The following is a 21,864-nucleotide window of genomic DNA, read 5'->3' as shown; positions in this document are numbered from 1 at the left end:
CGGGCGTAGACACGACGTGCGTTTATGTTTATGCTATGCTGGCAATGTTATGGTTGCCCGAAAATGGCGATTTGAGATACCTCTACATAAAAATCAAGACAGGCACATGTTCCGTCGTAGTCGCTTTCGTTGCTAAGAGCTTAAAAAGAGAGCATGAACAAACATACACCGTACATATGTGTAGCTAGGAGGCCATTTGGTGGAAATATTCGGTGAACATGTTTCGGGCATTAGTTTTGTGCCTTTTGGTGTACCTTCAAAGATATTACACGTACGCACAACGCAACGCACGCTTCGGAATGTAAACAGTAAACAAACCTAGACCGCGGGTTCTGTTTTCCTCTTTTTAAGGAAATGAATCGTGACCTACTGGGATCTATAAGAAGCGAGAAGAAGGCGGACACACATGTTGAATGTCTTCCAATTCGAAAGAGTTTCCCTACCAAACCGAACCCGATTCATCAAAGTAAGCAGCGACTACTGACGAACTGACGACTGACTGATCGAGAACACGTGGCAAGTCATCCAATGTGCTGCTGCAATCGACGGCAATTGGTTTTTCACTCCTAATGTTGGAAAACCTGAAACGCGCTTAAAGCACCCATATCGGGTGCGCGCCATCTTGTCCAAAACCAGCTTCTCAATTGAAAGATGGCAGGGTGCGTGCGATACGTTCTATTTAGTTCTTTTTTCGCTAATGAAAAATGTAACCAATTTCGATCCCTCTCTAATGGCGGTATACATTCCAATAATGAATCGTTTCGATAGACACGATGGGCTTTTTTTCGCTTCATTTTAAATCCGATTATTTGATTAATCGGATTGCTGGAAAAATGTATGCCCTTATCAGATCGAGCCCTGGCTGTCACCCAATAGGAGCCGTTGACTGGTTTAATTACGGCAGCCGGCCGAGCAGCAGATTTCTGATTTGTCGCTTGCTTTGATCCTGCCAGTTAGTTGCACAGTAACCAACTAAAGAGCCTTAACTGGAAATTTTTACATACTTACTTGTAGTAGGCGCATTATTCAACCTATTCATTTGATATGTTAATCGAAAAATGACAGTTCCGAGTTTTATAATTTTCTTGTTGTGTTAGCATTGTTTTTGTTGAATGCATCAATGTGGGATTGTAAACAAAGTGAGCACTAAAATGCAATTTTTTTTTTTTGTTTCGATTATAGTCGTTTTACCATCTTTATGGCATTCGCGACTTTATCAACGTTGCAGTTGGCGGATCGTTATTGAAAAACTTATCCGGTACAACTGTGTTCGATATTTACTCTTGGGCTCGAACTCGCGGACATCGGCTCAGGAGACAACAGACTTGCCAACTGAGCTATATCACAAGCCCACACTAAAATGCAAATGTTGCAATATACTTATTCGTGAAATTTATATAAATAACAAGTGCAAATTCTAAACTCAACAAGCGATCTAAGTTTTTAACTGCTTTTTGATACATATGAGTCAAATTAAACTTAATGATCCCTTTAAGAAACTTACCACTTACTTAACTTGTCATTTTCGGGTGGTTGTCATTTTTTTTTTCAAATTTGTCAATCTTGGCTTTCTGTATTTTGACATTTAAGTCATCCATGGCAATTTTGTTGTTTTGGGAAGTTCTGTCATTTATGTAATTTTTTGAGTTAATGTTTTATGTTTGAAGTTTATGTAAGGTAGACTGAATTTATAAACTTTTCATAATTTTTCTCGTTTTGTTGTTTTTATAATTTTTGTAGTTTTTGCCTTTTTGCCATTTTTGTTTTTTTGACCATTTTGATATTTTTTGCCATTTTTATCATTATTTTAATTTTTGTCAAATTTGTCATTTTTGTCATTATTTAATGTTTGAAATTTTTGTTATTTTTGATATTTTTTGTAATTTTTGTAATTTTTGTCATTTTTGTAATTTTTATGATTTTTGTCATTTGTATCATTTTTATCATTTTTGTCATTTTTGTCATTTTTATCATTTTTGTCACTTTTGTCTTTTTTATAATTTTTGTCATTTTTAACATGTTTGTCATTTTTGTTAGTTTTGTCTTTTTTTGTCATTTTTGTAATTTTGTCATTTTAGGCACTTGTTTGTCATTTAAGTCAGTTTTGTCAGTTTTGTCTCTTTTGTCAGTTTTTTTGTCTATCATTTTTTGTGATTTGTATCCTATGATGTGTATGGTGCCATTTTCATGAATTTTGTTATTTTTATTAGTAAGACAGTTTTTTTGGAATTCAGATGATTTAGTTTTTATACGATAAAAAAAACTTGTTAATATTATGAATACAGGTCTGAACTTGAAAACACTGTTTATATTTCGAATGTCAAGGATCAGGGATGGAATCGAAGAGATTTTGATCCGACAAACGTTTAGTCGTCAAGTGTACAAGTCGCGATCTGTACAAACCGAGAGCAAAATCATATCCCCTCGATAGAGGATTTTTATTGAAACGATGATGGTTGAATACCGACAAACACATTTTGAGACTGTGTGTAGCTCGGGGAGAAGAGCTACCCTTTTTGCTAGCTAACTTTAACCAATCACAACGTACGCTTGGCTCGCTGAGAATGAGTGTCTTACATACACAGATCCTTGCGGATCTGAATCGAATGGCGCAAACGAAGCTTAAACATATGACAGGCGACGTGGATGGAAGTTCAACTGTCGGCCGGCACATGTTGAAGAATTTCTTTTGGCTTAGCGCACGGACATGGGAGTTTTAACTGATTTATTCAAAATTTATTACTTTGTTTTAGATCACCATAGCGCTTATATTAATAATTACCTTGAATTGGTTTTAATATGATTTTTTTAACTTTTGTATTGAAAATTCCAAGCAGAAGCTGATAAAACTGGAATAAAATCAAATTGGTTAAAATGAGGTGCTTGGGAATAAGGAAAAATCCGGAAAATTTCGTGAATTTCAAAGCTGGAAGTTTCCACAAATCACCGGGAAAGTGCTCTTTTCTTTAATGATAATTTAATTGATATTTTATGATATTTCATTAAATCTTTGAACAGGTATCAGCACCAGTTCGCTACATATGAACATAAAGATAAAGTTTTGCTCATTTTGTTGTAAACTGTTGACAGTTTGAAAGCTCAATTAAACTTTTCTGATTTAAATAAGGATGATTTTATGATTCCGTGATACGATGTGATATCAAACGTCTAAACTTGAAGAACATATTCGTTTTTTCTAAACGCAGTTTGTGTTTGATATAGCTAGTTTTTCTTTACTAAAACCTTGATTTGATACCTCAAATATACCTTTTTACTATACTATTTTTTTAAATATCAAGTCTGTTTAGATTTTATAATTCATTTTCAGGAAACTCCCATATTTATAAAATTCTTCCGTCAAACTTCACAGATTTTTTTCGAGACGTGGAACCCTTATCAATTAAATTACTTACTGATGAAAATGTTTTTTTTTTGTTAAATGTTTTGTGTTCTTTGTTTATTGTATACAAGCACTAGCGCTTTGCTACACTTTCTTAAAATAATTAAACTTTTCTTAAAAATAATTTTGATTTTATAAATTAGCATTTTCTTATAACATAAACAATCAGAAACACTCTTTTGAAAATGAAAGCTGCTGCTTACTTTTGTAATGTTAATGCAAATATGAATTAAAATCTTAAATTTTATATTGTATAATTTTATATTCTGAACATGGATGGTTTTTTTTACCAATATACGAATGTGTGAATTTTTTGCAAAAAACTGTTTGACTTTGACATTTTTAGTATTGCATATTCTTTTAAATTTTCATTTCGAATTTTCTACGACCACGACAATTCTTCTTCTGAAACGAATTACTTTTAATGAAGGATTTAAATTTTTGTTCCATAAAACTTTTAAATCAATTAAAATTCAAATAAATGTTTGAATTTTGAATATTGAAATTTAACATTAAAGTGATTTTTGGACAACAATCGTGTCTACATGCCTATATCTGATTTTCTTTCTTAGTGCATTCGCCAAGACTTCGTGATTTTCAAGATTCTCCGATATATGATTTTAAAGAAAGGTCTAATATGGACCTATGTCCACATAAAAAAAAATTTTTATTAATAATCTGAAATTGCCAAAAACTCGCTTATTCTGTTTTCTGTTCAATAAAAGGTTAAATTTTGATTCAATTTAAACAATTTATTTCCAATGACAATCAGAAGTTCATATCGCTAGTGGATATTCGAGTTTGACATCTCGTCTTACAAAATTGGTTAACAAAAGTTCGAAGAAATGAATAATCTAGATCTGCAAAAACCAAAATTATCAAATAAAAAAATCATTAGACTTTTTTTGTTTAAATACAAACACATCAATTTAGTAGAAACCTTTAAGTTATTATTCATTTCTTTTAAATATGCATTTTTAATCCACTATTGTGGCATAAAAGATTTAAAATCTTGTCAGATTATTAATTATACAATTACATTGAGTTATTTCAAATTGATTTTAATTACCGTAAATAAAATAAGGGCACAATTTTAATTGCTTGATTGCCTTCTAACTCTTTTTTGTGGAAATATCTCCGATTATTTTACGACATTCAATCGAAAGTACCTTCAACTGATAAAACCCAAAAATCAGCACAAACCTATTGAGATATGTTATTACATAGAATTTAAATGAGATACACAACGCTACCAAATTCACCTTTCTTCGAAGTGTCAAAAATAATTAAAAAGCGCTGAATGGACAATTAGTTTTTTTCTACTAGATCTGAAATCTGGAATTCAAAGTTCAACACTTGGAAAATAAAGAAATAAGTAAAATCATTTAAATTTCATTTGCACTTTTTGGTAAAACTATAGATGATTCGAAGAAGCTCAAATAAAAGGTTTTAGTTGAATTATAAACTTTCTCTAAGAACACGTGTAATTTTGACTTCTTAGAAAAAGTTGGAAAGGGTCTCTCTTGCATGATTTTTCATAGTTTGGTTTATATGTTAATGTTGAAAGAATTTTCAACCACGCTAATTTTAAGGCATAAATCAAAATATTCGTAGTTCTTTACTTGTTCTGAAAATTGAAAATCTATGCAGAATTTAAATTCTAAAGTATGTTGTTTCATAAGTTATTATTGTTTGATTTTATCAATATCCCACACATTATTTGGATTCAGGATGCGAAATTCTTTCAATATCAGGTTTTTAACATAGACACCGATAATGTTGTTCCCATGTATTATTTAAATGGAACAGAATTTAATACACTTACATAAAAATCAAGCATCGAAGTGTTAAATTAACCCAGTTAATACTATTGATTACATATGGAAAAAGCAGTGTTGAAAAGAAGCACTTTTCAACACTGTTTCAGCTAAATTTTACTAATTAAAAAATGCCTCTGAAATTTTTTAACAAATTATGTAACTAACATTCTGCACCTAAGCCGAAGTAAATATGTAGTTCAGAAATTGAAATCTCGATGATTTTTTCAAATAGTTATTTCTTTTTTTATTTATGCTACAAGTTGCGAAAAGTAGATTTTTCAGCACGAGTCGAGGATTAATCTAACGAGGGTTACCGTGTGATGAAAAATTCGATTTTAACAACGAGTTGCATACAATTTTTTTTTGCTATTTCGTCGGTAACCATCGGGCATCAAACAGAAAGGAAGTCTAAAAACAGTGCTGAAAATTAGCACACCGTTTCAACACAGAACATCAAAAAAGCCGATAAAGTCAATAGATTCTGAATGTCAATTTTTTTAAAAACTATTTCTATTTTTTCGAAATTTCTTTCATTTTTGTGGATTTTTTTTTGTAGATTTTTACTTCTTGCAACAGATTTCACCCAGTTTTCCAACCACAACCTTCCGCCCATCCCCCCCCCCCCCTTCCCTCCCCTCATCATTTGGATTGTTTTTCATCTTATGCTATATAACATTCCAAGGCTTGTTATCTTATTAATTGCTGTTGCGTACTACTCCAAACAAACGACCGAGCAACACACAAATGTTGTTGCGAGCAAGAGCTTCTCTTTGAATCTTCCAAAAAAATACAATCTTAACGCTATGATGGGATCCGATCGCAAGTTGTACATGTCGCGATCTGTGCTTAGTCAAGATCTGTACGTTTAGAGATTCGCATTTTGTTGCAACCACTCACAACAATCCGTACGTACGATATTGGAAGGCAAAGCGAGTGCGCTCATCAAGGACTTTCTTTTTATCTTGCTTTTCTAAGATTGTGGTAACTCGCCACTCTCGGAGATCTCCCCACATAACAGTAACAGAGCAGAGAGCATCGCTAGCTAGGGCGATTTGAATGTGTTCTACGGTTGGTCGCTCCCTGCTCAAAAGTCGCTAGAAGAGATTTTCTTCCATCCCTGTCAAGGATAGATGCATTTTTTTTTATTTGAATCCAAACAAATCAAATTCAAACAGCTTTATTTTGTTATTTCTCGATCGTTTTATTGCTGGCCGAAAAAAGCCAAAATCCCCAAGGGTGACAGAATTGAAGCCCGAAAGCTTCCGGTTTTGGAATGCTAGTTTGCCATCCCGAGTTGTTGCATTCGTGTGCCAAAAAAGTTTGACACGCCAATCGATATCCGATAGGCGTCGTTCGTTTGATAGCCAATTTTCTGAATGACCTTGGTTGGTTTAAGTGATACACAAAGATCCTCAAACAATGACATTAAAAAACTTTAAAATAAGTTATTTCTATTTTGTAAAAAAAAAACAGTTTATAAGGACTAACATGTTGACATATCTCCAATGTTTTTAAATGGAAATTTTACTCCACCTGTAAAAGTTGGCGTCAACCTGGGGTTCGAGCAATAAATGTCACCGATTTTATTCAATTTTTTTTTGCAAAGGGAAACGAAACGACGACGTGTCGTGTGGAAAAGCTATTTTTACCGGCGCCGTCGGTCGAAAGCAATTTCTTCTGCTCTGATCCAATCCAGGCGCTATTCCGTTCCAAAAGATGCCGCCGCGTAATTTGTCAGATACAGAAAGATACAAACATAACAAACAAGCTTCTACGGCGACGTTGCTCTGATGTTATGAAAGATATGTCTTTATCCGAAAATATTATTTTCTGATGACTTGAATCTTTTAAACATATGTAGATTTTTTTAAAAGAATTTTCCCTCTAGGAAGCATGTTTTGAATCCTAGAACATCGAAACACGTTTTCTTGGCAGTAGGCGCAGAAGGCCTCGGAAAAGTGGAAGCAAATGCAAATGTATGTACTTGCATGCCTGAGAGCCCTGCACGGCCTACTGATAGAATCGAAATAGCAACACTCCTGGGTTGTAGAAGTAGAAAAAAAAAATAATCCAACCTAGAACCAAACAGACAGTTACTGCAATTTTCCACATGCCATGTCGCATGTTTGTATGTATTTTCACCTCCTCTCCTCAAACTTCCTCTCACTTCCCCTCGCCAAGTATGTGCCAATCTCCAGTAGCTCGTATGGATCAAAATGTGTTTTTCTTTCCTACCTATACCCATTTTCCCAGTTTTTTTTTCTTTCGTACGTGAATGTCAAGTGTTGGGGATGTGTTTTGGGTCAAAGGGAAACAGAAAATCCTTCCTTATTTTACTTAGGTTCCTGCCTTTTTTCTTTGCTCTATCACTTCTCTGGAGCCGAGTGATATCGATTACTTGTGTCCCCCTGCTGCCAATTTGTCCGCCCCTCTTTCCTTTTCCACTTTCGGTCGTTGTCGAGAATGCGATTCTATTTATTTGCTTTCCGGTTTGATAGGTTTTTGTTTTTGATCTCCGCTGCTGCTACTCGGTGTGAGAGTGTTGATTATCTTGCCAGACAGGCAAATCATGTTTGCAATTCAAGCGTACTGCTAGTATTGATCAATGTTTTGGATATTTTTGAGCCTCCTGTTATCTGGGATGTAGACTTGGGTGATAAGCTGGTTCACCAATTCCAGTAAAAATAAAAATACATTGATAAATAACCCAAGCAACAATTTTTATAGGTCTTGAAAGCAAATGATGGTGTTATATATCAATTAATCAACGAGTTATATAAAAGATTTATAAAGTATTAATTATCGTAAATCGTATTTAAAAAAGAACTCTATATCTAAATGGGGCTGAACCCGCTGCAAGACCCCATGGTGTGAGAAATTAAAAAATGACCCCAAATCTACTCAGTCTATTGGGAAACACCTGTCTTACTTTTTTAAAATAATTTTTATTTTTCCTAGGATTTTCTATATTTTTGACGTCTTTTGACATGCATTAAGTTTTGTTATGTCGTTCCGTTTGAAATTTTTTACATTTTTTGTCATTTCTAACACTTTTTTGCATTTTGTATTTTTGTCATTTAGGGGAGATGAGTGCATTATGGCCACCTTAAGGAAAACGCTTACTTAACCATACAAAACACTTATAACAAGTGAGTTGCATCTCTGGATCGTGTTCAGGCACTAAAGAAGTTCATTTCGTATCCGGTTGGAAATTTTAAAAGTTGATAGTAACGTTGAAAAATGCATTTAAGTGTAAAAAGCTGAAAATAAATCACTGAGTGGGCAAGTTGAGCACCCACTGAGGCAGTATAAGCACCATTAATCGGGGCCCGATGGGCTTCACACCGGCATGGTCAATGAAGAAAAAAAATCGTCCCGACCAGGAATCGAACTCGAGACCACCAGATTTACCTCTCCGGCACTTTTCCCATAGGCCAAATCATCAGATGAAATTACAGCATTACTAATTTCATCTATAATTGAGTTGACTTCATCGAGTTGAAGTGCTCTGTTCACCTTTCAAAATGGAGTATAGTGAAAAAGCAAAATTTTAGTGAAGTTGAAATTTACGTAACAGTGTGTACATATAGATCAACATGATTTATCGCTCCTTAGAGCTTATTTTCCGGTGCTTGAAAATTATTATCTTTTCGTCACTTGAGAACCACGTTGCTTTTTCCTTCAAATATTTCTGTAAAGTGTAAAAGAAGATGGCTTTTTTGCTGAAAAAATTACTTCAAAACTGACATTGAAGAAAATATTATATAATACTAAATGATTTAAAAAAAATTAAAAGATTTTTCAGATTGCAAAATATAACTCTTATAAAAATTTCACTTTTCAGTTAAAAAGACATTATTATTACCGATATTAAGGCTATGATCATTAAGTATCCGGGCAGTTACAAACGTGTGTATTTTAAAAACTATTCATTTGATCGAAAAACTTTCTATAGAGGAAATGAAGGTGTTAATATGAAATTTAATGTAAAAATATAAAAAAAAATATTTATCTATGTTTTTAAGAAATACTCTAACTTTTTCATAAAATCTTTTTTTTATCTTTGCACACTTTTTTCAGTCATGTATTGATTTATTTTTTTTACCACAGAAGCAAAAACTTTGCAAAATCATGCTTTTTTACACAAACTCACCTGGAAAAAGAAATTGGAATCGTGTTGGAACCTTTTCATGAGTAGGCATCTCGATGAATTTGATCTCTTAAATCCGGTTTTAACATACATTTTGTTGTCCATCAGAACACATCTGTCATACTGCATAAAAACCGGATGCACATATTACAATCTTTGGAACTGATCATTATTAGTTATTTACTTGGTGTCTACTAGTCAGGCAACACTTTTTGCCTGCCGGAAATAATTTTTTTGCATTATTTAAGGAGTCTGCATTCAGTTATCCCCAATAACCATAGACTTTTTACCATATTCAAGATCAAGGGTTGCACTCCGATGGTTGGTTTGAACTTCGTGTTGATCCTAAAGTGGCTCCTTATACTTCTCAACCATTTGGTTTGAAAAAAAAATCATAAAAAAACCAACTGTTCATTAGCTTTTAAGCCTACAATGAAGAATTTTCGAGGCGCAAAATGCGTAAAAGGAGCAAATTTGTGCAAAACTATTTTTACCATATCTTTTTGCATCGTAAATATCTCAAACACACGTTAACTTAAAAATCTATCAAAAATAGGCAAGATAGTCCTTTTCATATCCAACACAACGCTACTAAAGTTTTGCATATCCGAGCTCTATTAACGTAGCTATCACTGAAGTGCCCGGATACTAAATGATCATAGCCTTAGAACGCAATTAAAAGCAATTGTATGCGTTTCGAATCGATCTCCTCCATCCCTTTTGATGCAATTTTTTAAGAGAAGACGAGTGATATCAGTTTAAAATTCACTGGGCTTAATCATATCCTTCGGGGGTTGTTGTAATCGAATCCTCACCTCCTGTCTCTCATAGAGTTGACAGCAGCTCGACTATTTTAGTTCGCAACCAACGCGTTTTATATAACACCAACACTCAGTGTTTCAACAACAGAAGAAAAGCCTACCATGCAGGCGCACGAAAGCAACCCAGTGGGACATATTCTTGTTGATTCTTTTTTCTATTCACGGTTGCATAACCTTGAGGATCGTTCTTCCATCAGGGAAAATGCAACGAGGATACAGTATCCAGACACCGAACAAATTGCGGCAATGTCAGCAGACGACGTTAGGCGGCGGCCAAAGAAAGGCGCCATTGATTTTCCGATGCACACATAGTTAGACCACATCTAGCCGCTCTGCCTGTGCTGTCATCATTTCGCACTCGGATAGTTTTCCCCCGGAGAACATCCAACTCCACCCAGGGACTATTTCTGTTCTCTTTCATCATCCATTCTTGGGGTTCGGTGGGTCGGAACCTTCCGGAACATTTTAATTAAAATCTAAGGAGGCATGACAATAATGTGCTGGATCCTTCGGTTCCGAAGGACCTCCAGTCTTCATCGGAAAAGGTCACCTCCCTTGAACCGAAACCTACACGACAATGATGATTGTGCTATTAACCTTTTGTTTGCTATACTCGCCCGCCAAATTCCACCAAACACCATGAATAGCACCACTATCATCCCGAAAATATCGTCATCTTCGGATAAGTTAGGTTATGTTAACAGTTACAATAGGATAGGCGGGCTTACGTAATTCCAAAATCGAAGCAGCAGGCCGGGTTTATTTTGTTGACATTCATCAGATGTGCCACGCTCGACAAACAAATCGAATTATCGAAGGGGGTTATCAAGGAAGGAGAACGTCATCTGAGTAGGCGGCTGGCAACGCCTACTGTGATCCGGATTTATGGAAATTGGATCAAAATTTAAGTTTGCCATTTTTTTTCCGAAGGATTTGAATACCTTCTGCTACACACGAGTTGAATCTAATCAGCACGAGTTTCTTATTCCCGGGCGCCTGGACAAAGGCGTGACTCCATTCAACAGTAACGGGACAGGGAAAAAAATTCACGTGCGATCCAAAGTGAGGCGGAATAAATCAAGCGCAAACGAGCAAAAGCAAAGAGTCCAAATGTGACATCTAATTTTAGCAAGCATGGTTCCGTTTTAAGAACCGCTCACATACCAACTCACACGAGGGAGTTCACGTTCATTTGCATTTGCAAGTCAAACACACACCGAACTGATACTGCAGATTTCCGGCTGCTATATGGAAAGTCAAGCTACCTACACATAAGACCGAAAAACATATGAAATTTTCCAGACATTGTACATCGTTTGTTTTGTGCAGCGGGATTAGAGATTATTATTGGCTGCGGACGTTTTCGACATGTGCTTTCCTTTTTTGCGATTTACGAAAAGAAAGTAGGATCAAAACAAAAACATACAACATAAGGCACTTGCACAATGCACATGTTGTGCATGGTAAACCAAAGGAATTTGACTGAAAACCCCTTCTCGTTTTCAAATAAGGAGGGTTCCATACAAAATGGATATGAAATAAGAAACAATTCTAATTATTTTCGAGTAATTTCCATCAAATTTGGGACACAAACAAGTTTTTATTTAGAGCGATAATTAAGTGTACTGCCTAGAGTGCCCCAAATGACCTGACTTTTGAAAAAGTTATGCGATGCAGGCTAAAATTGATCCTAGGCCTAGTACAAGATTCCATGCCAAATTTGAGAGAGATCGGATCACGGGGGGATTTTGAGATATTTTGTTCGGGAGGAACATGAAAATCCAGTTTTCCATTAGAATGAAAATCCCATAAAATGTTTTTCTTGTTTCGCTTGAATGTAGTGGTCCATGCATCATTGCGCACGGGAGCTCGAGTCTTTAAGTCAGTAGTGCTTTTCCAATTATATCATCTTTGAATTAATGCATGTTTCAGCGCATTTTTGGCATAGAGTTAGCGCCGAGCGTCATTGAATTTCTGCAACCTCTTCTTTAAGTGTAGGGTGTAGTCTTTTTCCGAAGCATGTTGTTTCGATTTTTTTCCTCTGACTTTGAAATATCTAGTGATTTCGATTTCAAAGTTTCGAAAACTGTTTTTAAATCTAGAATAAGATAGTTTAAATATTTTTCATTGTACGTAGTTTTTAGAGCATCTGCAAAGATTGAATAAATAAATAGGAAAAAGTGAATTGTAGAAGCTGAGAATAATCTGAAAATCATATTTGAGTTACATTACGAGGTTTCCAAAACTATGAATTTTGTAACAATCGGTTGAGAAATAAGGGAGATATAGATTAAGTCAGGAGCGTCAAATTGAGACTCCTAGCACTCTAAATAAGGATAACCTCTCTGTTGTGGTATGAGCCTACTTGGTTGAATGATTCAACTGAATCAAAGCAATCGAAAGATTCCTTTTAATTCAACCACGGTAGATGTTACCGTGGTTGAATTAAAAGGAATCTTTCGATTGCTTTGATTCAAGGATAACCTATAAGTGTATAAGGGTATCTATAAGTTTGGTGAACTAGAAAAACGGTTTCTTTTCAGTATCTATAGAAAACCAACACTGAAAAGTTCCATATTATAGCTTTTGATGTTCAATCGATTCTGGGAAAAGGTTCCAGAACCATTGCTAAAAACATGATTTAGTAGTTTGATTTTCTTAGATTTTAACTTTCAAAGAATAGATTTTCGCGCACGTGCTCAAATGTGCTGGTACCAGTGTCACATGAATGAAAGTGTTAAAACATCTTCAGTAAACAAGTAATTCAAAAAGTTTCAAACTGGCGAGAATCTTCCATTTTTTTTTGTATTGAACATTTTTGTTTGCTTGATTCTCGGGGTAAATAGTAAGAGGATGGCCCCGTAAAGCGCAATTTCTCGAAGGCAAATAGCTGCTACCGCATCGGCGTCGGCGTCTCGTCAGTGAGTAAGTACAAACAAAATAAAAAATATATCTTTACCAACCGACGTCATCAATAGCATACCAAAAACGCTCGCGCCGCCAAAAGAGCGACATGAACTTGTTCCGACATTCGAAAGAAGAAAAAAAAACATTTATTTGACAGCTTCAAGCGTTGTTGATTTTTTTTGGTTGGTTCTTTTAGCGTGAAATATTGTGTTTGTCATTGTAGGCTTTTAAAGTGTATTGCTTTTGAAAGAAAAGCATGCCGCGATAATGTCTTCTCTTGTTATGTGGCAAGAATCTTTAAAGTGATTAACGAGTCCGGTAACTAGATTAGTAGGCAATGATCATTTGTCAAATTTGAATACGTTACTTACCGTTTCGTTTTCACACCAAATGCGCCGCCAACTTCGATGATGATTTAAAACTGATTTGAATGAATCGCTGTTGTTGCTCTCACTTTTTACGTGCAGAGCAAATTTGTCTGGAAGTACTGAATGTTGCGGTTGACCAATTCCACTATTTTTCGGTTGTTTTTTTCTCTGCTCCAATTTACATCCAACAGCACTTATCACACTTTCAAGAAAGCATTACGAGATTCTCCCAAATTACAAAACACTGGACTCTCTAGCTTTTTAATTTCACGAAAACACGCTCTTGACCTTCCTTTTAATTACAGGCTTCAACAGAATCACACTTTTTTCACCAAGAAAAAATAACGTAGTAAAAAAAACAGGTGAACCTTGGTTATTGAACCCCCAGCACTTCAGACACACACACAACTTCCACCCCCGGAAAGCCGGAAAAAATACGACAACGATATGCTGCTGTTGGTATAGCCCCTGGCAACCATTTCCTTTTTCCCAAACCGTAGAATCCGAACCCGAAAAGTGTAGAAAACGGAAAAGCTTTCCACTTTGTGTGTTTGAATTGGATTTGTGGTTTCTTTGACCGTTGAGATTTTTTTTTCCGTTTTTTTTTTTAATTTTCTCAGTGCTCGGTAGTTGTCGCTGTCGCAAATCTTCGTTTGCCGCTTATTTTCTTCGTCAGCTTTTTCTTCTTGTTTCGTTTCGCGTTTCTACAGCAAGCGAAACGAGCTCTGTTCTCCGGGGAAAAATAACAGTCGTGGTCGTTTCTGTCGCCGGTTAAATTCCGAAAAATTTAGGATATTTCCCGTCTCCTCTCGTTTGAAGAAGATGCTGTGGACGAAAAAAACCATAGGAAAAAACGTGTTAGATTGTGGCGGTAAAAAGCACTTCGCTGTTAGATTTATGGGTATCCCTCGGACGTGTTTATGGTAGGTTGGATTTAGAGTGGAGTACAACTAACTCGTTTTTTAAGCCTAAACTTTCGGACGATTCTTGTGCATTAATCTAACAGTAACCGATCCCCGAATGAAAGCTTCTAACTGAACCAACTCGTACAGTTACGCATCCGATTCGGACGAAACGAAAATGCAATCTATTTCCGGCGACATGACCTCTGCCGACCTGTGAAATTCCACCGTTCCGTTGACGTTTTTTTGGGGCTTGGTTCAAAATGCTCCTCCGTACGATCTACTAAGACTGAGATGTGGAAAAGCACGTGAGTGACACGATCCGAAAATAGTTACCCACCACCAATCTAGGCAGGCGAGGACTTTTCCTATCTGACAACACAACAAACGGGTTGAATAAAAAAAAATTCCAATCTACCGGGGGGTGTTTCTCTGCTCGATAAAAACATCCACCCGATGCCGCCTACTTCGATTGGATGAAATTGTTTGTCGTAGTAAGTGGCTCGTTTTTCCGGCTACCGAATGAAGCTACAAAATGTGCCCTGACTTGACGAAGCGAGACGTTCGTATTGCTTTTTTCTAACAACTACCTACTGCATTCGGCTAAATTTTACCTTAGTTCTTCGGCTTACAAGTACAAAACTAAATCTATAAAAAAGAACAGGAAAAACATTGTCACGCTCTCGTCAGAAAACTTTTCTGGACGATACCTACATAGTACTGAAAGGGGTTCAAAACAAGACGGGCCAACATTTGATGACACGAAAACAAAAGAAAAAAAAACACATGCAAAAGTTGATTTCGAGTTTCTTTCGAAATACGAGAGGTACGCTAGAATTGATTTCAGTGGACGAAAGTTATCGGACAAAGAGCCGATTGACATTATGGGCTTATTTCTTTATTTTTAGGTCCAGAATTGGTGTCACGCCATGTCATCCTACCCTGATGTAAAAAAATTACGTTAAAAACTTAAGATAGCTTAAATTCTTAAGATAGCTTGCCGTTAGTGGCTCCAGAGATTACTTACTAGTATTACATATAATCAAACATTTCAAAGAACGTCTTAATGTGGATCGAAAGCTCACAACTCAACGAAACCAATCACAAGCGTATGGTAACAGCCTTCAAACGCAAACTAAATGAGGCGAAAAAGTGACTGGGACCTAGACCATGGTTCGAGAACTCGGTTATATAGGAGAAATGAAATAATTGAATGATAGCAAAGCAAGTTCATATCGTTTCTTTAATACTCCTGATGGTTTGGAATGAAAATTTGATTTTTGTCTCTGGTTGTGAGCCTACTTTGTTGAACAAAAATCTGCTGTTGTGAAAAAAAATTAAAAAAATGTTTCAAATGTCTTTCTTCTTGATTTTTGTTGAATAATTCTTGGGTTTTAACCAAATTTGCCCAGATATAGATTTCGGGTCGAAAATTTTGAAATCAAATACCAGGGGTGACAACCTCATCCCTACTAGTTAAGGTGGCAATGGATGTATTGGAAAAAAATTATCTTCGAATTTCAAAAACCGACCATATACATTTGCAGATTGGCCCAAAATTTAGCAATTTAAATTTTTTTTGACCAATTAAAAAAAAGAAGAGTATTATGGAATGTTTAAGAATCGGCCGCCGAATCGCTCCAAACCTCATGCCCATTTGTATGTTTAGAATGCATCTAAGACTTAATTTTTCACTAGGGTGGTTCATTGATGTTTCACTAGGGTTGTTCATTAACTTTCCACTTAAGTGGTCCTAAAATATTTGGTTATCTTTTTTAAGGTTGGTATTCATCACCGTTAATGAGTCGGGGCGGTCGAACATATTGACGCCTCACCCACCCTTAAAAAAGTTAGCCAATTTTTGAAGCCTAAAAACTTCTTTATCCTAACTCTTAGCGAAATGCAGTCTTCGGATGAAATATTTGTCATAATTTGGGTTTTTTAAAAAGCCGTATTCATAAGAAATCGGCCGAATTGAACCAAAGTTATTGATAAAAAGCTGGTTTTTCATGTTTCTCCCGAACAAAATGTACCAAATCCCATTCAAACTTCAGACTCGTAGAGCGACCCCTTCCCGTGATCAGATTTGGCCCAAATTTGGCATGAGATCTTTCTTGTACTAGACATAGGATTAATTTTAGCCTGCAGCGCATAACTTTTTCAAAAGTCGGGTCATTTGGGGCACCTTAAAAATTATTAATAACAAAAATGAATAAAATGTGAAAATTTACAATTATTAAACTTAACAAAAAAAGCTGTTATAATTGACAGTAAACTATTATCAACCGCATTTTGCGGTATTTCACATACTAAAAAACTTGTAACCATCCTGGAAAAGAAAGACTTGCGTCCTGAAATTTATATTTTCATCATAATATCTGTTACATTTTAGAATACGATGCAGATATTACTAAGGCCAGAACAACCATGTGGTAGATACCGCAAAAGATTCCCTACCAAACGCTTCATACGTATTATCAATATACATGTTGAATTCCTCTTCAACAAACCATAGGTAACCACAATCGGATCGCGAAATAAGATAAACATCGATCGGTTCATTTTAATTGCGTTTATTCGATACGGCAGAATCGTAATTCTAATTCACCCTTGATTGTCAATATGACACTATTGATTTTTTGGCGGCTTGTCACTTTATTCGGGTTCATCCAAATAAAAAAAATCTTCGGGGATGCTCAATGAATTCTTAAAATATTCAAAGCCCAGCAGAAAAAAACTCCCTAATCAGACCTTGAGTATCAATTTGACACTTTTAAAACTACTATATCTCTCTTGTTTCTAAACCGATTTTTACCAAATTTATAGCTTTCAAAACCTTGTAATGTATCTCAAATGTGTTTTTCAGACATTATTCACCTACAACCCTTCAGTTTTCCGATATTCAAAATCAGAAAAAAAAACATGCTTTGGGAAAAGCCTGTAGGTCAGCTACTGAAAGCTAAAAAAGAATTTCACTTAGTGTTTAAAAAACCTGAACATTCTAAACATAACCAAAAAAAATCTCAATATGTCTGTCTAAAACATGATAAAAAATAACAAAAAATGACTAAAAATTATCAAAAAATGATGAAAAATTGAGTTTATTAATAGGTAAGAAAAAAGTTGATGAGAAAAACCGCTCGATTTTGGCGACAAAGAATTCTCGAGCGTGTTGCCAAAACGAAAATGTATGTATCATTTAAGTTTTCTTTTGATTATACTTTTTCATGAGCAAGAATAAACTTTACATAGCCAAGGTCATTGACGTCTTTTCAAGTCAACGCCAACTCAAAAGGGTCTTGAGCATTTCTTTTCAAAATAAAACTAAACCACAAAAACACAATTTTTATTTTTTGTTATAAATAGGGAAGTACTCTTTGAACAGCGAAAGACAGGACGCCATAAACTAATGGTATTTCGTCATACCTTGACAAATTCGTTTCGTCAATGAGTGAACGTTACTCAACATTTTTGCATACAAATTTTACGAGTTCTTTTTTTTATATTTCCAGCCTACCCGAAATCATCAACTATTCCACCGAAGAAGAAATGCGGCGGTGCATTTTTAATAAGGAAGGTAGTAAAAGTTGTACAAATGGCTGAGGCCGTAAAAAAATCACAATCTTTTTCTCCCAACAACATAGCATTGCGCGGGGCCCAGTTGGATTTTGACAAAAGCCAATTTGCTTGCGTTCCGTAGGTTTAGGTACATGTCCCGGAGAAGGTAATTCCGTGATGATGTTATCGAACGTTCTCTAACGGACGCAATCGAATCTCGACTCGATAGCTGAATGCGGTGGAAATACTCTTGATTTGGTATCTTCTGGGATGGTTCTGCGAATGACATTAGCCGGATTGTGGAAACAAGAGATAGACAAACAGATTTCGATTTTGGTTGATGATAAAGATAGTTGGACGGGTAATTTTGAAATTTAGGAAAGCACTCCAAAGAAGTAAAATTAGAAAAGAAGAAAACAGGAATAAAAAGAATTCAAGTCAAAGTGCGAAGTACATTCTCAATATTTGAACGAAACAAACTGCATTCCTACAAAATGAGTTCTGATGATTGCATCAACCCGCCCGCCCACTTGTATTGTATGACCTACGCAGAATCTTCTGCGAATCATCTTCCGCGGGGTAATGCCAGTTGGTTTCATTCTCACCCAGCATATTTTTTCATCAACGAAATTAATCCCTTACGAATATTGATGAACCCCAGAGAGGGTTTATGTATGAAACTTAATCGTTATTATTCCTAAAACTTATTTCCGAATGGGAGTGAGAACATTTGATTGACAGGTTTTATATCGAGTTTCTTATCCAGAATACGAGTTTTGAGTTAAAATTTGAATATCAAATTAAAAAAAAAATTGATAAAGACATCAAATCAAAACGCAAGAGATCCAAAAAACGAAGAAGAGATCGTGTCCTTTTCAGAGAGTCGACTCTCTAAAAACTCTTGGAGAATTGACTCTCCAAAAACTCTTGGAGAGAATTTTCCTTCGGTAAGTTTGACAGACGAACGAACGTCTATTAAAACTTCACACTAGGTACTGTTTGGCTGACTGGAGTTCGTCTGCTTGCACTTCTCGATGGAAAGAAAGGTAGGTGGTAACCGGGAGGGGGGAACTGGGCGTTTACACAGTCAACAAGCCAACTTTCTGTCAGCCATCGTTCTGACTCTAACTGGAGTTGTTTTCTTCCGTACGTTGGCTGGCTGGCCGAAAGTATTTTGACCTGTGTGCGTGGTTCCAGTGGGCCCCACATCTTCCTACAGGAATTCACCACCACCACAAGCGATGCGATTTAGAAATTCTTCGAGGTTGCTAAATTACCGAAGAATTTTCTTGAAATCCTTCCATTGACTGAAACAACTTGAACAATTTAAAATGGAGTTTTCGATGATGTCTGGATTATAAATGGAAATGGTTATTCCGGATCATTGTCGGTATTCATCAATCCCTAACAGAATAAAAGCAAGAGCTACCGACTATGGCGTAATCGAATGTTTTGAATTCCGCTTTGTTTCACAAACCGTAAACAACTCGCTCCCAGTGCAGTGAAGGCGATGGCACCGATATAGTGAGTTGGTGTGCGCAATTCCCGCAGGCAGGAAAAGAACATGGAAGCCATCCTGTCAGAACTTCGGGATTCCATGTTTCAACCTTTTATCACCAACAATTTCTCACTTTAAAGTATTGACAGATTTTAACTGAAAAGAACGATGACGCTTTAATTTTTATTTCTTGATACTCCCTTGTTTGGAGTAACTAGTAGGCTGTGGCCATCACCCTTGAGAATATCAATCCATACCCAGCGCGTTGGCAGCATGCGGTCGTCACCATTCATAGCCTACTCTTCTCGTTAGTTTGTTCTTCAAGGAACAACATCAATCAAAATCTGGAAATACACACCTTCTTTTCTAGAAACAAAGCTCGACAAACTTCCAAGTAACGCGCTGCAGTTATCACTAACAATCAACACTTGTAAGGCGGTGTTTCAATTCCTCACACATCACAAGTTACAAACGACAAATTATATCTTCACCTTTAACCCCGACGACGACGGCAGAGCACAGAAGAAAATAAAAACGAAAGATAACTTTTCTTCACTATATAAAAAACGCTTCTCCGTGTACGGGAAGAAGAAAATCCTACAAGGTATAGAGAGAGAGGAACACCACAATCAATTCATTTGTCAGCCACACCACAACAAATCGGTGAACTCGCGCGCACCCAACGATGATTTTCAGTACCGCACAATGCAAACTCACTCCGTAGACTGACCGGAACGATTGGGAAAATCTCTGGGCTTCGTCCGACCAAGTCTCCATCAAAGTGCAAAACTCAAATGATCGCTTTGCTCTCTCTTCCGGTAAGGATCGCTCTCACTGAGAGAGAGAGAGCGTGAAAACATGAAAACAAATCGGATCGCACAGTGATGTCAACCTTCCAGATTTTGTCTGGATCTTCCAGACTTTTTGGACTTTTGCCAGACATTTTTTCAGGTTTACAGACTTCCAGACTTTTGACATTTCTTCCAGACAATTCCAGACTTTTGTGTTTAAACAAAAATTGTTCTAAGAAACTATGAAAATTCAATTTTGTAACGGTGTAATATGGCAGGAAATTATTAGAATTTGTGAATTATGAATTCATAAGGGTTCGAAACCTATTGATATTGGCAAATGCTTCGAAGATGTATGTTAAATTGAGACTCAGACAGAGCACGTGACTGATACAGTGACAGAAAAAAACTATTGCAATAATTAGATATGGGGACCAAAAAAATTAAAAAAAATGTCGTCACCTTTAAAACTTAGGTGTCCAGACATTTGCAGCCATTTCCAGACATTTTTTTAAATTCTTCCAGACTTTTCTGAAAAATAGTTGACAACCCTGATCGCACCAACACTGGTATAACGGGGGGAGTTGAACCCTAAACTACGTCGAAGTACCCCTCGGTGTTTTGTTTACATTCGAGCATTCGGAACCAGTATCAGTATTCAAAGCGTCTTATAGACAGTTAATTGAAAAAGACGTTTCCAACAACCACAACAGACAACAAAGTTAGTCTCACAACAGAAATCGAAATTCAAGTCAGGTTTTTCCTTCCTATCTTTATCTTTCTCAATTATTCTTGTCAATACGCTGCTCACTCGACTCGGCTACGAATTTTCAAGCTGTCCTCTCAACTCAATTGATGTTTCCTCTCCGCCTATGAGTTTTCAAGCTGTCCTCTCAATTAACTTCAGTTGAAATTCCAAACTGTCTTCTCAACTCTTTTCAATAGATTTTGTTTTAACCTTGTTTCGAAATCTCTTCAAATTCCATGAGTTTTCATCCACTCCAAGGTGTCCTCTTAACAAGCTTCACGATATTTTTTTACCAAATTGTTCTAACGAATCGTTCTAAGATTTTTTTAAATTCATGTCAAGCTGTCCTTTCAACCCGCTTGAGTTCTTTTCACACTGTCATAATTTTCAACCTGCTTTAGGGTGTTTTTTATTAATGTCAAGCTGTCTTTTCAACCCGCTTTCTTTCTAACCAAGCTGTCCTCTTAACTAGCGTTATGGTTTTTTTTTGTTTCGATTATAGTCGTTTTACCATCTTTATGGCATTCGCGACTTTATCAACGTTGCAGTTGGCGGATCGTTATTGAAAGACTTATCGGGTACAACTGTGTTCGATATTTACTCTTGGGCTCCAACTCGCGGACATCGGCTCAGGAGACAACAGACTTGCTATATCACAAGCCCAACTAGCGTTATGGTGATTTCATCCAATTTGTTTGAAGCTGTCCTCTGAACCCGCATGATCGCCAAGCTGTCATCACAACTCGCTTTTTGGTGTTTTTCAATTTTTTTCAAACTGTCCTCCTAACCCGTTTGATCACCAGGCTGCCCTCTCAACTCGCTTATTGGTGCTTCAATTTATCGCTTTACGATGTCGGTGCTATTTTCTTCAACTTTTTTGCATGCGGCTGTCAGCGTCCAT

The 21,864-nt window shown here is 36.2% G+C and overlaps 2 protein-coding genes across 3 annotated transcripts in view; both read right to left on the bottom strand.

Moving 5' to 3' along the window:
- Positions 1 to 1,023, bottom strand: part of LOC129740666 (cylicin-2-like) — a 27,876-nt gene extending 26,853 nt beyond the window's left edge. Inside the window, exon 1 of the mRNA XM_055732411.1 lies at positions 1,009 to 1,023. Within this exon, the coding sequence (XP_055588386.1) occupies positions 1,009 to 1,023 (15 nt within the window). The remainder of the gene's footprint in view (positions 1 to 1,008) is intronic.
- LOC129743241 (Ca(2+)/calmodulin-responsive adenylate cyclase) overlaps positions 1 to 20,137 on the bottom strand; it is a 76,091-nt gene extending 55,954 nt beyond the window's left edge. For both annotated transcript variants that reach the window (XM_055735219.1, XM_055735225.1), the window contains exons 1-2: positions 19,783 to 20,137; positions 13,470 to 14,291 (exon numbers count right to left, since the gene is read on the bottom strand). The gene's annotated coding sequence lies outside the window, so the exon portion shown is untranslated. The remainder of the gene's footprint in view (positions 1 to 13,469; positions 14,292 to 19,782) is intronic.
- Positions 20,138 to 21,864: the final 1,727 nt, after the last annotated feature.

This window comes from Uranotaenia lowii, chromosome 1 (genome assembly GCF_029784155.1).
Source record: "Uranotaenia lowii strain MFRU-FL chromosome 1, ASM2978415v1, whole genome shotgun sequence".
Lineage (NCBI taxonomy): Eukaryota > Metazoa > Arthropoda > Insecta > Diptera > Culicidae > Uranotaenia > Uranotaenia lowii.
This window is presented reverse-complemented; position numbering and strand designations above follow the sequence as displayed.